At 42.5% G+C, this 13,293-nt stretch overlaps 6 protein-coding genes across 6 annotated transcripts; 1 reads left to right on the forward strand and 5 right to left on the reverse strand.

The window, feature by feature from the left end:
- Positions 1-3,306: 3,306 nt before the first annotated feature.
- TM35_000202240 (putative FG-GAP repeat protein, putative,intergrin alpha chain protein) lies at positions 3,307-5,958 on the reverse strand (the record flags this gene model as incomplete). Its single annotated transcript, XM_029026909.1, has 1 exon — positions 3,307-5,958. The coding sequence occupies one exon, from the start codon at positions 5,956-5,958 to the stop codon at positions 3,307-3,309; it is 2,652 nt and encodes an 883-aa protein (XP_028881881.1).
- A 326-nt stretch (positions 5,959-6,284) lies between these two features.
- On the reverse strand, positions 6,285-7,907 carry TM35_000202250 (tRNA-dihydrouridine synthase 3; the record flags this gene model as incomplete). Its single annotated transcript, XM_029026910.1, has 1 exon — positions 6,285-7,907. One exon carries the CDS (start codon positions 7,905-7,907, stop codon positions 6,285-6,287), a length of 1,623 nt encoding a protein of 540 aa, XP_028881882.1.
- Positions 7,908-9,107: 1,200 nt separating this feature from the next.
- Positions 9,108-9,665, reverse strand: TM35_000202260 (cytidine deaminase-like protein; the record flags this gene model as incomplete). Its single annotated transcript, XM_029026911.1, has 1 exon — positions 9,108-9,665. The coding sequence occupies one exon, from the start codon at positions 9,663-9,665 to the stop codon at positions 9,108-9,110; it is 558 nt and encodes a 185-aa protein (XP_028881883.1).
- Positions 9,666-9,812: 147 nt separating this feature from the next.
- On the reverse strand, positions 9,813-11,048 carry TM35_000202270 (uncharacterized protein; the record flags this gene model as incomplete). The annotated part of the gene is made up of 1 exon (XM_029026912.1): positions 9,813-11,048. The coding sequence occupies one exon, from the start codon at positions 11,046-11,048 to the stop codon at positions 9,813-9,815; it is 1,236 nt and encodes a 411-aa protein (XP_028881884.1).
- Positions 11,049-11,246: 198 nt separating this feature from the next.
- TM35_000202280 (putative transmembrane protein) lies at positions 11,247-11,918 on the reverse strand (the record flags this gene model as incomplete). Its single annotated transcript, XM_029026913.1, has 1 exon — positions 11,247-11,918. The coding sequence occupies one exon, from the start codon at positions 11,916-11,918 to the stop codon at positions 11,247-11,249; it is 672 nt and encodes a 223-aa protein (XP_028881885.1).
- Positions 11,919-12,735: 817 nt separating this feature from the next.
- Positions 12,736-13,179, forward strand: TM35_000202290 (uncharacterized protein; the record flags this gene model as incomplete). Its single annotated transcript, XM_029026914.1, has 1 exon — positions 12,736-13,179. One exon carries the CDS (start codon positions 12,736-12,738, stop codon positions 13,177-13,179), a length of 444 nt encoding a protein of 147 aa, XP_028881886.1.
- Between the last annotated feature and the right edge of the window lie 114 nt (positions 13,180-13,293).

Here is a 13,293-nt window from a genome sequence, read left to right on the forward strand (position 1 = left end):
CCAGCGAAAAAAACAAAAACGACCCATTGCACCTCCCCACGGGAAACGGGACCCATGCGAGTGCCCCTGGCAACGGTTTGCGTTTCCCACGCCGAACTCCACCACTGCTTCGGCGAGGGGGGTTGCCATCGGGCATTGAATAGCGAACGTTTGCGATGGCGACCACCGCCCCCGCATCAACAAGAGAAGGAACTCGGAAAAAATGAACTCTTATTTGAGCCACCGTCCCGCCATCGTCTTCGAATGGCAATGCCGACGCGCCTCGTCCAAGGAGCATGGCTCTGCATTGCGGAAGCGGTGGTGCGCGGGACCCCTTGTGGGACATCGTTTTGCCTCCTCCAATGCCCTGATGATGTCGCGCCGTCCCTCCCCTCCCCTTTCTTTCCATATGTGTGCGTCCTTCTTAGTGGCAGGGCGATCCGCTAAGAGATCTTGGGCGGGGCTATCAATGATGTTGTCACCATGAAGAACTTCTTTTGCGGAGGTTTGCCTATGTATGTGTATGTGTGTGAAAGAGAAAAGAAGGTAAAAAGGAACGTCATGCCATCAAACAAGTAAGCACTACTCTGTACGGCACCGCGCCGCTGCCCAACAACACAACCTGCGACCCCTTCACATTACACATGTGGATCGGCCACCCAACTTTCCTTTTTCTTCTTCCTTTGTCTGTGTTCATGACAGTTTCCCATCACCGGCGCCACGACACATTCACCTCATCCGTGCGGAAGCGTTGCGTAATGGTAGCATTCGGCAGTGGGGTGAAGCCCCCAGCAAGGTACTCTAATAGACCAGCGTAGGCTATCATACAGCCGTTGTCGATGCAGTAGCGTGCATCCATGTCAAAACAACGGCCTCCGCGAGACTCCGCCATCGCACGCATCATCTCCTGCAGGCGAAGGTTACACCCAACCCCGCCAACGATAAGCACCTCACTGGATGTACACTGCGACATGGCTCGCTCTGTCACTTCCGCCAGCACGGCAAACATCGTTTCCTGCAGCGAGTAACAGATGTCGTCAATGCCAAAAGGCTCGTCCACAGCGCACTGTACTCCATTCGGCAATGCACGTCGTTGCGCGGAAGAGCCTGATGACTGGAGACACGGGCACTTATCCTTGTCCTTAAACTGTGGATGGTACAGGAGCGCCTCCACAAAGGAAAGTAGTCCACTGAAGGACATATCCATCCCCTTCACAACATAGGGGAGCTCAATGAAGCGGCTGCCTCGCTTGGCACACTGCTCAATGTTGTATCCTGGAGCAGGGTCGTTCGAGAGTCCAAGCAGACGTGCTGTGCGGTCGAGGCAGTTCCCCACTGCGATATCAATCGTCTCGCCAAAGATGCGATACCTGTGCTCCGCATAGGCGATGACTTGCGTGTTACCACCGCTCACGTATAGCACCACTGGGTTCTCGCTCCCCGTTACGACGCGGCCCATCTCGATATGCCCAATACAGTGGTTCACACCAACCAGAGGCACTGACCAAAGCAGTGAGAGTGTTTTGGCCACGGTGCAACCAACTGCAAGTGGTGCTCCCATTCCTGGCCCCTTTGTGTAACAGATGACGCTGATATCAGAGGGTTGCACATTGGCCGCCGCTAATGCAGCCTGCACCAGCTGGAGTATATGCTCCGTGTGGTGCTGCGCCGTCTCGCGCGGCAAGAAGCCTGTCCCTGTTGGGGTGATGTATGTCCTGCGCTCATTCGACAATACGTTCCCCGCCTCATCAACAATCCCTACACCGATCTTGTTGGCACTACCCTCAATGCCCAACGCCAGAGTTCGTCGGGCGCCTGGCCTAGCCATTTCCTCCAGTTAATTCGTTAGTCCGTCTGTGAGAACGCGTATATGTAGACGTGTGTGTGTTTGTGTCACTGTATGTTTATTTACTTATTTTACGCCTGTGTAAATGTGTGCACTGATTCGCCAACCCCGCTTGATGAGAGTAAGAGAGAGGGATGGAGAAAGAAAATTCAGAAAGAATACTCGATTGCTTCTCTAAGAGACAACACATTCAGAAAGAGAGAAAGAGAGAGAGGGATGGAGGAGAAGGAAGAGGGAGCAAGTGCAGAATAGCAGGGGAGGAGTCGTATTCACAACAGCGACCTAAACACACACTGGATCCACGGCGATGGGAGTCCGTTATGTCCACCGTCTGCAGCAACACCATATTATGCGCGTACGTGGTGACACAGTGTGGCCCAACAGCAGCATTCCTCGCTTATCATCCTGGTGGGAAAACATGGAAAACAAACAATTCACCAAACAAGCAATCATTGCTGAGTAATCACCACGTCGTCTGACAGGAGATGAGGATGCAGCCCCTCCTACACGCCAAAAAAGACGACTCCATACACGCAGTCCCTTTCTGTTCCTCCAAGTATCCGCAAAGAAAAGAGAATAAGACGGGAAATACTTACAGAAAGAAAATGAGAAAATACACTCTCATACTCGCATATGTTTTATGTTCATATGTATGTGTGTCGGTGCTTCATTAACTTTGTACACTGTTCCTGTCACCCTCAATTTGGCACTACACCAATCCAATAAAAGAAAGAGGAGCATTGTTTGGATTCACTTTTTCTAGTTATTCACCGCTTCTTTTTTTTTTATTTATTAGTTAGATGCCATCTTTCATACCGAGTTGGTAGCGACTAGTGCCCAAGGCAAGGCGTACCTTTGCTGTATACTTTTTTTGCCGCTCAGCATGTCCTTTGCGTCGTGCTATTTGGGTTGATGCGGGTGAGTACAGGGCATTTGCCATTTGAAAAGTACTAACTGGTCGTTCAGACGGTTCAGCGAATGCAGCTGAGTAACCAATTAAATGTGCCAAGTACTGCCGCTGGAGCTGTGCTAAAATGGGTGTGTACTTTAACATATTTTTCTAGATCGAATTACTTCTTTACAGAGATACGGTGAAAAGAGTTCAAAAACAAAAAAAAAAAAAAACACATTTAATAGTATTTTTAGGTAAAAAAAAAACTGCACAGATAGAGTGAGAGAAAAAACACATTAAGGAAGCACTCAGAAACTGGTTTAGTATCGTTTTTTTTTTCCCCTTTTCTTTAGCTTTTCGCTTTTGGAAGCAGAAGGACAGAGAAAGAGTTTTTTTTTTTCGTTTTGGTTCTAGACAGACGCATTCTACTTGCTTTTCCTTCTGCCGGAAAGAGAATTGCAGAGACGTCCACATACACACATACAAAAAAAAAAAAAAAAAACTTACTACTGTTATTACTTCTTTTTTTTTCCTTTTCTTCCTTTTCTTCTCAAATCCTGCAACGATATTCGTTGCTTTTTTTTTTTACCTAGTAATACTGTGGCTCGAACGCTGGTGGTTCCACCTCATGCCGGCGACTAACGAATGAAATAGCAAGGCACGCTACCACGTACGGGATCAAAAAAGTAAACTTAATGCTCTCAAGAAAGTGCATGTTGAAACTTAACGCTACACTGTCCTCATACCTTTGCCCATTCGGCAGCAACATAATAGCATAAACAGAGGCATACATTCTTTCTGGAGGAGTGCGCATTGTAATGGCGTACGTACCAGGGGCACTGTACACTTTTTGATGCACCAAAACACGAGGACCAATGGTGATAGTGAGGCCATACCTTCGCTTTACTGCAGTGCCAGGTCGCTTATCGTGAATGGTGACTAAAAGTGTAAAAGTATCACCACGAACATCACGTGCTGCACGACTGCTGGGATGAATATAAACGCCCACATATCCTTCTGAAGCAGTGTAACCGTTTGTGGCCTTCACTCGGCTGATCCACGCCTTTAGGGGATGATAGTTCGCCGGTGTCTCAAAAACCATGATACTTCCACTAAGTGTACTTACAATAAGATCCAGTTTACCATTCCCAGTCATATCATCAGCAAGCACCATTGCAGGAGACTTTTCATTTATGTCAATACCGTCTACACAACCTGTAGTGCCACTTACAATGTACAGAACGCCATCATGAGAAGGAACAACTAAGTGAAGACCCTTCTCATTTTCATTCATCCCCACAGTTGTCTTGTTAAGATTTACCGGGAGTGGAGGTGCAAGAATAGGACCCTCTGTTGCAGCTGGAAAGTGTGGTAGTACTTCACCATTGCTACCTCGCACAGCATAAAGAAGACCTGAAGATGTACCAAATGCAAGATCAACGTTTCCATCACCATCTATATCACCAAATGTAATGTGATCTGTTACTGCTCCAAGGAAAGTTCTTCCCCAGATTTTTTCTCCTTTTGCCGTGTAACAGGCAACATATCCACTTGCATCACCGGCACAGATATCAAGTATCCCATCAGCATCAACATCTTCCATAGAGACCCCCGCTGTTATTGTACTACCCATCCAAACTGGCCATCCATTCAGCAATTTTCCTTGTCCTGAAAGGCCAAAAATAGCACCAGCTGTTGTTGTTACATAAATCTCTTGTTGTTTATCTTCATTAGGATTGGCGATTGCCGGGGATGATAGTGCGTAGGCTGGGTTTGTATCATTCTTGGATGTGAGGTGTAACACCTGAAGCCACTTTACCTCACCAGTGACCAAATTCACAACCATGACAGCATCTGCCACGTAATCGTCCATATCAATATCTGGTGGGAGTAATTCAGCTTTTTCACCTTCATATGCTCTGGGATCAAAGAAAAAACTGACATGTAACACCACATCAAGATCCCCATTACCATCTACGTCCACAATAACTGGTGTAGACATAATATGAGGGTCAACAGCCACTTCATCTTCTGCCACCTCTGCAGATGATGGGCTTCGCATATTGTGGAAGTTAAAAGCATCCTTTTCACCTTCATAGTTTACACTGCTTTTGTATAACTCTGGGTGATACAATAGGTCCATTGAAGCCCTTGCTTCTCGGCTAAGCCAACCGTCCGTACCAATTCCCTGATGTTTTCCTAGGTCATCAGGGTCCTGGGGACCATCTAGGCCAACCAAATCATCAAGATCATCCATGTCAAGATTATCATCATCTAAACCATCGTTACCCAGAAGATCATTACCTTCTCCAGCGTTCTGGTCATTTGCAACGGGAAATGCACCATCTTCTTCATCTCCACCTCCTTCACCCATTCCTGCAAGTTGTCGACCAGGTTCCTCCTCTACAGCAATATCCCTCTGGTTTTCTTCAGCAATATTATCATCTCCTTTTTCTGTCGCCGTTCCTGCAGTCTCGTAGGGATTACTACGTTTCTTTTTATAGGTCCCATTGTTGCGCATCCTAGTAAATTGGTGTGTCATATCGAGCATTCTTCTTGCCCGTATGACTTCACGTAACCATTCTTCCGATTTTTCCATTTTTTTAAGCTTAAAATTCACAGCACTATCTCTGGTAAGGTTCTTCTTCATCCAGTTTTTCTTTATAGGTAAAGATGGAATTTGAACTGCTCCACGTGCTTTCCCATCATCTCCGAATACCATCAGTTCACCAGTATACATAGCAACAAGCCATTCCGTCTTACCATCACCGTCCATGTCAACCGGGAGTGGACTGGCATATGATTTAAAGCTTGGATGTACGAATGGAAAACCAGCTACATCCTCGCCATTAAATCCATCAAGGGCTTCCAGGTATTGTGTGTACGTTGGCACAAGAATTTCCTTATTTCCGTCGTGACTAAGGTCAACGATACGCGGAGTGGCGAACACACTGCTGCCGACTCGAGCCGCCCATTCCAAGTGCACACCAGATCGACAGAGTTGGGCTACACTCCCATTTGAACCAAAAGGCATAATTACAGGGGCCATATTTTCTTCTGGTATCATTGGTCTTTTGGGGGCTTTGTTGCCCAATGGTTGACTCCACTTAACAGGGGCTGCGTTAACAATAACAACCATCATTAAAATGAAAAATAAAGAGATTGTCATCGTCATATTTGCGATGGTACGCCTCCGTAATACATCATCTACACGCTTGAGAGAGTGCGTGTAACGTCTCATTATTGCAATGTTTTTCACTTCTATTCTGAAGAACCTGAAAAAAAAAAGAAAAAAAAAACAATAATTAAAAAAAAAAAAAACACACAAAATAATGAGAACAGTTAGATGGTAAGAAAAAAAAAAACAAAAAAAAAAAAATGAAGTGGTGTCAGCCCATCTAACACCCATCAATTATTCTTCTTATTTAATCTGCTTTCTTCTTCTTTTTCATACCCTATATTGATCCATTTTATTAATAATTACGCATTATCCTCACCTCAAGAACACACAAACAACCACCACAACGTAATACTGAAGAGTATCACCTTTTTTCTTAACAACTGTCATCAGCCTTCAACATTCATGTCCATGTCGGTTGATGACCCACTGTTAGCGTAGCTATTACTCTTGTGCTTTGGAGTGAACTTAAACTTATCACCTGCAGGACCTAGAAGCATCTCACTAATGCGAATCCAATCCACTGCGCTATCGCTTGACATAAGCGTTTCCAACTCATCTCGTCCCTCATAAAAAGGTGGTCTCTCATTCATCCGTTGTGGTAGACGCTCGAGAAGTCCAACTGGGACATAGCGACACAAGAAAGAAAGCCATTCGCAGAGAAAGCGTCGTGTAGTAAGAACTCCCCGTTCGTCTGATCCCCAATGTGACAATCCATAGTCACAAAAGCGTCGTAATATTTCAAAACGTTCATGACTACTTATATCTTTAGACTGTTCCATCTTGATCTCTTCAAAAATCCAAGGTTTGATAAGTGCTCCTCGACCAATCATGTATGAGTTGACATGCGGACATTGTTCACGATGCTCTACAACATCCTCCCAGGATAATATGTCACCATTACCAGTTACAGGTAGGTTCGTTCGTGTAGCACAATCATCAACATAGGACCAATTTGCCAACTTTGTGTACCGTTGTTTACGGGAACGGCCATGTATAGTAACAGCTGAAGCTCCCCATCCTTCATATTCCCCGATTTGTTTATGCAGCAATGGAGCATCTTCGTCAGGTCCAATTCGGCACTTTATAGTAACCGGTTTTGACTGATTTTGTGCAAGTGACTGCACAACATCTTTTAATCGATTTCCTTTCCGTTCCCACAAACCACAACCACAACCTGAAAGCACAAGTTTATCAACAGGACAACCACAATTAATATCAACAAAATCATATGAAAATCCAGATGTTTCAATAGCTTTTGCCCAAGTCAAAGCATCTTGAGGTCTAGAAACAGCTATTTGAATACCAAAAATATCTTCTGATTCGTGTCGACGCAACAATGACCACTCACTTTTTTGAAGACGATTAAGATTATACACAAGTGCCATTTCGCCTACTGTAATATCGGCACCATATGTCTTGCATATACGACGAAACGGGAGATTACCAACTGTTGTAAGGGGTGCTAAAACAAGTTTATTAGTAAACAAACTTTTACGTCGTGCTTGACTCTCACGTAACGCTTCTTCGGTGTTACTTGCATGAACCATATCACTATTTTTCGTAGCAATATGATTATCATGGGACTGTAAAATGGTTTCAGTAGCACTGCTGTTCAACTCTGTAGTAATTGTATCTCCATTTTCTGTTGATGTCTCTGTTGGTGGAACCTCATCCTTTTTCTCATCACGTGAGCGTTTGGAACCCCCCACATTTTGCTGTCGTACTACTGCTTTAATACGTTGCAAGACCTCACCGTGAAAAAAATTTGATTCCCCTTCAAAAGTGGGTCGCTGTGTACCCTCAACAGCAGCAGAACGCTGACGCTCTGCCCCCTTGTTCATTCCCCTCGTTCGTCCCTCAGCATCAAGATTAACACGTATCGGTGCAGGACGAAGATACTCCGCCTTTACCGCGCAGATGCCTCGTGTTGGCACTGAATCTGTACCTTCGCAAGGTTTGACTGACGGGACTGCATCTGTAGCAGCAGTGCATACGTCTGAGTTGTCCATGAAGTCTTTCTTTGCAATTGCTGCAGTTACCCCACTCCCTTTTTCCTGGTAAAGGAACTAGTTTTCAGGAGGTGACACATATTGAGTGTAAAAAAAAAAAAAAGAGAGGGATGGAAAAAAGATTCAAATATGTAGTTGGTACAAAAAAGGATAAGATATATAACAACAACAAAATAAATAAAAACGTCATACAAAAACAAAGATGCGACCCCCACCCTCAATTTCACATCGAAATAAAGCCGTAACACCGAACATATAAATATATATACAAAAAAAAAATATATATATATATATATGACAGCAATAAACGAAAAAAATTATATGGAGCACTTTCACTTTGCTCCTTATTTTCAATAAGCTATTGTGATGTTTATCAATACTGAATTCATCAACAACGTCGTTGTTTCCTTTTTATACTTTTACTTTTCTCTCTCCACGTAACCCATAACCAGGAAACAAACAAAGACTGAGAAAGTATAAATAGCTCAGTAACACATCCATAATGCCACCGGAGAAGGAACAGGATCTTGCAAAATAAAGATCATTTCGTTCTCTTCAGTCATGCACAGACCACTTTCATACCCCTCGTGATTGAGGATTATTACTATAAGAGATACGAAGCTCCCCCAGTGGCAACTTTGAATAGTGATAGGAGATTAGTTTCTTTTTATACCTGAAGAAGGGAGCATCACGCACCCATTAAAATCAAGAACCACCCACCCCACTCATCCTTTTCCTCCTACATCAATTGTACCATTGTAGGTTATAAATTAAATCCGATTTAGCCTAACATTTCTCCATTCTGTTCTCAATATTCTTCGCATGTTACGCTTTCCAATCCATAGGAAAGGAGTGTAGGTTGGTTCATGGTGAAGACCTAAGCATAACGTTCAGTACTCTTCTTACTGGAGGTTTCTTCTTCTTCTTCACCTACCTTTAACGAGGAAAGCAATTGATGATGGAAAAAAAAAAAAAAACAAAGATGTAGAAGCTATGAAAAGGAAGAAAATCCAAAATGTATAACCAAACACTTCTACAGAAAAACTTCTATTTATTAGGTAGATATTTACCTTTCACTTTTTTTTTTTTTTACTTTGGCAGAACCACCATCTCAAGAAGCACAAATAAGCTCCTAAACACCTGATTGAGAGCTCTGTGAGTAAAACTTCAAAAGAAAGAAAGTACTACAACTTCCTCATGTTACTTAAGATTTTCAGTATTTTCAGTTAACTTACCCACCTCTTCCGCTAGTTGAGATACATTCATACCAATGTTTGAGGGTCCAAATTTAAGAGGAATAAGGTCGCAAAGTTTTACCAGTTTTGCATGTTCCTTGTCAAGTGTAACAAGAAGGACAAGAAACTCTTCATAGTTATTCGAAAGGTCAGCAACTTCGACAAGCCACTGTCGGCAAAATCCGCACGGTGGTGTGAGGGTATCGGATGGAGTATTTCCAGCATTCAAGTTCTTATTGCGTCCGTAAATGGCAACTGCTTCAGCGGTACGGTGCCCGTTAGAATTACCTTTCACAATAGCGCATACTTCAGCACAACATCCTTTTAGAGTACAATTCTCGTAGTTACAACCTGTAGTGATACTCTTCTCCTTATGAAGGAGGGCAGCCCCTACTGCAAAGTTAGAATAAGGACAATAAGAATTTCGATGGGCATCTATGGCTCGTTGAGCGAGCTGTTGTAGCTCAGCTGGAAGCTGAGTTAAAGGCAGTAAAGTATTTAGCTTTGTGAGTGAAGACCACATATCCTTCCTGTTGCGTAACCCCCTCGTAGAAAAGTCAAAAAGCAAGATAATACTAAAATGGTTATGAAAGAAGGCCAAACAAACAGATAAGCTCATAAAGTTTTATTCACATTTCTTTTCTTTTCCTCTTAATCCACAGATCTACCTCTACACTACTGAACCCCCATTAGAGGGATTTAACCCAAAACACTTCAGAGTATTCCAGTACGCATTACAAAAACACATGAGGAACCCTTCAACGGACTCCACTGTGGCAAAAAATGAAGTCACAGGTTCTGATTCTGCACTCATGTTTCTTATAAGCTGTAGTTGATCACTGACAGCAGCTTCTGCGCTCATCCATAAAATAGTTGCATCTTTTCTTTCAAGAGATGCTGCCTTCTCCACTTTTTCTGCGCTATAAGGGTTTAATATTTGACAAAATCCCCAGAATGACAATCCGTATAACTCACTAACCATCAGGTCCTCGTATAATTCTTTCAGTGCCTCGATACCAAATCCTTTCTCAGACGAATATTTTTCACTATCCTCTTCATTCCACTTTCTCTTTTCCTCTTTTAAAAACAGAGAATAATCTTCACATGGTGTTGACAGAAGTACATTACCCCCTGTACTTTCTAGAGATATTTGAGGTTGTTCATCATAAACATTACACCAATATCCCTTTTTGCAGTTTACTTTCAAGGTAGATTGTTCTTCTCTAGTTTCATTACCTCCAATGTGAGCTACTGAAGAGTTTTCTCCTGGAACACCGAAGAGTTCATTTGTTGCCATAGTATTAGATTCATTGGGTTTAGGAAGCAAGGGCAGTGAAGGGATAATGGATTTCAAAGAAAAAGTGTCATTATCAATAGTATGGAGCAACTTTAGTACCCAATGTGTAAAATACTCTCGAGACTCTAGAGTATCTACATTCTCATCCTTTCCTAATACAATACCTTCCTTAATTCCATCCCCTCCTTTCTGAGATTCCATGCAGCACACATACCAACAACGTAGGACCGCTCGACCCCTCAGTACATCCATCAGATCATCTATGGATATTTCTTTTGGAACTGCCTCCATTGACCAAGCAATAAACTGTTGCAAATCATCATAGGAGAAAAGTCCATCTTTATCATTATCCAATACAAATAAAAGTGGTAAATGATGCAGATCCACATTAGAAAGAGATTCTGGTAAGAAGGACGTCATCTCACGCAAATCATTGATAGTGAAAAGAAAGGAGTCCATTGATACCAATGACTGGGGGGATGAGAAAGGTTCAATTTCCTTAATATCAGATTCCTGATCTGGATGACAATTTCCCTGATCCTTGTGTTCAACATGACGTCGGCAAGCTCTTTCAACAGACTTTAGAGCAAATGAAGATGCCTGCCCCATTCTGTACCTCTCTGTACTAACAAGAAAAAATAAAATAAAAATAAAAATAACCATTAAATAACCACGTCAGAAAAGCAAAAAAAAAAAGAAAGAAAAAGAAGTCAAATCCCCCTGCATCCAATAACTTCATTTACCCTTCCTCTTTTTTTTTTGTTTTAACGTAAGCACATGTAGAGAAGAAAACTGCACTGCTATGCGTCACTTTTTCTTTACTACTTTCAGTACAATGATAACGATAATACCAATCACTATGAGGATTGAGAAACAAATTATAATCTTGTCAGTCATCATACGTCGAATAAAAGCATTAAGTTCTTTTTTCGCTCGATTAACATCAGAGTCCAGTTCATCCAAATTGTCATTTACTCGCTGTATCTGTTCCGTCTGGACTCGAAGTGTTGTGGCAGCTCCCGTTCCCACTGTCTCTGTTTCATTTAGTAATCGCTCCGTCATGGCTAGTGACTCCAGTGTAGAACCTTGAATGGTATTTATACGCGCAGCTGCAGCTCTAGCCTCATCTTTTCCATCATTTTTCTCTAAGCCTGAAGACCAGCCGGAGTTTAGGTTAGGTGCACTGAGTGAAATATTTTCTATCCTTTTTGACTGAAGTTCTTCTTTTAATTGATTAATGGTGCGAAGGTGCATTTGACTACGTTTTTCGTAAACTTCTTGCTCATTACCATCCAGAAGCCGTACCTCAACCTTAAACTGATGATGTGTTTTGTGCAATCTTTTCATGTAATCTTGAGCTTTGTTGTATTTTTCAAGCTTTACATCGGTATTTGTTGCCGAGTCCAATGCACGAAGAAGATTTCTCACTTGTTCTTCAAGACTCTTTAGTTCTTCATCGTAAATAGCGGCATCAGACATTTTGAAAAATATTTTATTTTTCCTTTGGTAAGAGAAAAATAAAAAAAAAAAAAAAAAAACCAAAACCTGATGTTCACACAGCCGCCCTTCTAAAGGGTGCTATGTTAAGAAGAAGAAAAAAAAAGAAAAGAAAAAGCACAAGATGGGGAGAATCAAAGGGGAAAAAAAAAAAAAACAACAACAACAACAAATCAGGTATCCATTAAAAAAAATAATAATAAAAGAAAGAAACAACCACCGCCCTAAAACCCAATCAATCCCGCTATTTTGCCCTGGGAGGGCCGCCGGGGCGAAAAGATCCTCTGCCCGCGTCCTCGGGTTCGGGGGGAAGCGGGCCCAAAAGTCCAGAAGAAAAAACACACCCGCCCCTCCGGAGCCAAAGCCGATTTAGACGGCGGCGGCCGGGCGTCCCCCAACCCCCGCCTCGTTGCCCTCTTTTTTATTGCTTTTTCGGGGTTCCGGGCCCGCGTTCTTGGGGGGCTAGGTTTCTTTGGGGGTCGCGTGTCTTCGTCTCCGCGGGTGTTTTTTTTTTTTTTTTTGTTTGCTCTTTTGGCGGCGGCGCGGGGGTTGGCCGCGTCGCGGTGTGCCGCTGTTGAAACGGTTTTTTTGTTTTTTTAATGTTGTGCGTGGTTTTATTTTTGAATTAATTATTTTTCTTATTATCGTATTGCGTTTGTTTATGTTTTTTTTTCTTTTTTTTTGTTTCGGTTTCACATTTCTTGAAAAAGTGACTTGATGAATGTCGTTGGTGCGGAAGGGTATTTGTGGGGGGCCACGCCCCATTATACTAAAGTCGGAGAGATATGTCACCAATTATATGGTTAAACCTCTGTATGAGAATGAAAAGTTACATGTACGAACACCTTCAGAAATATCTAATTACTCAGAACCTCATCTGCCGTGGCCTAAAGGTGAGGAAAAGGGTAAGGAGTATAAAGATAGTAAATCTACTCAGACAGAGGAAAATAATTCTTTGGTCTCTACAACCCTAAATACAGCAGAGGTGGAGGTTACCAAGTCCATTACTTTGGATTTTTTGGATGAAGCAATTCAAAAAAACGGAAATACATTATTACGATTACAAATTATGAAAAAGCAGGATTTTTTACCATTGATGTCACCATCGCACGATGAATGTATTAATAAAGAACCAAAAATCTCTTCCTGTGCATTACGACTAGCAGAAACTGAACTCTGTACTGCTTATCTCAATACAAACAAGGGAGAGCGACTACCTTTATGCTTTCTTGGTAAATATTAATGAGCCTATATTTAAAGCAGAATAAAGAGAATAAATCGGTATCGCCTCTCTTTGACATAATCATTCTCTTTGCTCCTTTATTGAGTGGGAAAGTTTCTTGAAGATTGTTAGTAT

Source organism: Trypanosoma theileri (genome assembly GCF_002087225.1).
Source record: "Trypanosoma theileri isolate Edinburgh chromosome Unknown TM35_Tth_20_V1, whole genome shotgun sequence".
Lineage (NCBI taxonomy): Eukaryota > Euglenozoa > Kinetoplastea > Trypanosomatida > Trypanosomatidae > Trypanosoma > Trypanosoma theileri.